The following is a 1,618-nucleotide window of genomic DNA, read 5'->3' as shown; positions in this document are numbered from 1 at the left end:
ATCAGGAGCATCACAAGCGCACACTGAAGGTAAGAGAAACACAACAAACATCTACATTTATAATGTCTTATTGACTTTCTTGGTGATCATTAAAACCTTTTTAAAAACATAGATATTATATTTCACTTTCCGCTTATACAGTATTTATTTAAGTTTTTTTTTATGAACGCTGCTTACAAATGTAGTCAGAATGCAACTTAAATGGCCCTCAAACAGAAAAAAGAGTCTTTTCCTTGAACCGACACAATTCTGAGAAGCGCATCGTCTTCGCTTCGGATGCGGAGCACAAACCAAACGCGTTGTGGGAGCAGATGCTGGAAAATATATGACGTCACTGCACCTATAGTACTGTTCATGATAAGGAAAAACATGTTTATTTAAAAACACAGGATAGTCTGGATGTTGGTCAATCGTAAAAAACCCAGACGAATTCATTGAATGATTCAGTTGGTGAGATCTGAACTGGTTCAAGGGTTGATAGTGTGAAGTTAACAGGTTTTCTGCTCAGTTTCTTTCAGCACACTGACTGTAAAGAAGAACAATGAGTTCAGAATCGAGGCACAAGAAGAAGAAAAAGTGAGTAAATGTTTTGATTATTTTCCTTAAAGCTCACAATAAATACGTGATTTTGTCCATAAAATTACTGAAACTTTATATTTCAATTAGATAAAAATTAAAAGAAAAAAAGACTGCTAGTCCAATGTTTACAGATAACTGTTATCATGCCAACACGGGATTAAATAAACACATTGTTAGTTCATCTATTGTTAGTTCATCTAGAACCTTCCGTTTAATGTATTATGTGTTTTGTGTACTTTGTGGTAACTCATACATTGTTTAATATAGGAATAAATTTGGTGCAACATCACCGCCATTTATTGATTATCTGAAAGAGATTTTAAGAAGGTACCCGGACGGGGGACAAATACTGAAGGTATGTCTATTGGAATGAAATAATCACTTTTATTTTTATTCCTATTGCATTTAATAACTTTTATTTGTACTAGACATGGTATGACACGTTTGAGGTTTAAGCATCTCCTGCTGTTTCACAGTCTTTTTTGTTGTCTGTTTGAGGTTAACCTCTTTCTTCTATATCTAATGGTTATAATTGTGGTGTAATATCTCAGGAGCTGATCCAGAATGCAGATGACGCGGGAGCTTCTTCTGTAGTGTTCGTTCATGATGAGAGACATTATGGGACTCAGAGCCTGTGGAGTGAAGAGCTCAGAAAGTATCAGGGTATGAAATAACATGTCAATATTTTAGAAACCAAAATATCCATGTGCCACTGATATCTGACATGCGTACTGCCAACCAGATCTCCCATGAATTCATAACTATTTTAACAAAAACGTATGACTATTAGAAAAAAAGAAACACTGAAGCCCCTCCCTAACCCCGCCCCTAAACCTAAAGGCCAATCCAGTACCTCAGAGATGACGTATTGTTGTAGGCGAACCCGGAAGTTAGCGCCACGCTAGTTCCCTCCGAAAGCCTATGCATTTTACCCATAGACTTTTGGATTAACAAAGGTTTATGATGTTTACAAGTTTTGTCTATCAAGATCATCTTTACAGATTAACACAATATTTGCTATTTTTGAAGCTAAAATACA

At 35.8% G+C, this 1,618-nt stretch overlaps 1 protein-coding gene across 1 annotated transcript; it reads left to right on the top strand.

Moving 5' to 3' along the window:
• Nucleotides 1–1,618, top strand: LOC130556153 (sacsin-like). Its single transcript, XM_057336897.1, has 4 exons — nucleotides 1–29; nucleotides 509–576; nucleotides 847–934; nucleotides 1,131–1,618. Exons 2-4 carry the CDS (start codon nucleotides 542–544, stop codon nucleotides 1,251–1,253), a joined length of 246 nt encoding a protein of 81 aa, XP_057192880.1. The 5' UTR covers nucleotides 1–29; nucleotides 509–541; the 3' UTR covers nucleotides 1,254–1,618.

This window comes from Triplophysa rosa, linkage group LG6 (assembly GCF_024868665.1).
Source record: "Triplophysa rosa linkage group LG6, Trosa_1v2, whole genome shotgun sequence".
NCBI classification, from domain to species: Eukaryota; Metazoa; Chordata; class Actinopteri; order Cypriniformes; family Nemacheilidae; genus Triplophysa; species Triplophysa rosa.
This window is presented reverse-complemented; position numbering and strand designations above follow the sequence as displayed.

Bases quoted from the DNA above. Each gene is read 5' to 3' on its own strand.
- LOC130556153 (XM_057336897.1), top strand. From the start codon at position 542: ATGAGTTCAGAATCGAGGCACAAGAAGAAGAAAAA. The intron at 577-846 runs GTGAGTAAATGT...TGTTTAATATAG, and splicing joins AGGCACAAGAAGAAGAAAAA to GAATAAATTTGGTGCAACAT. The intron at 935-1,130 runs GTATGTCTATTG...GTAATATCTCAG, and splicing joins ACGGGGGACAAATACTGAAG to GAGCTGATCCAGAATGCAGA.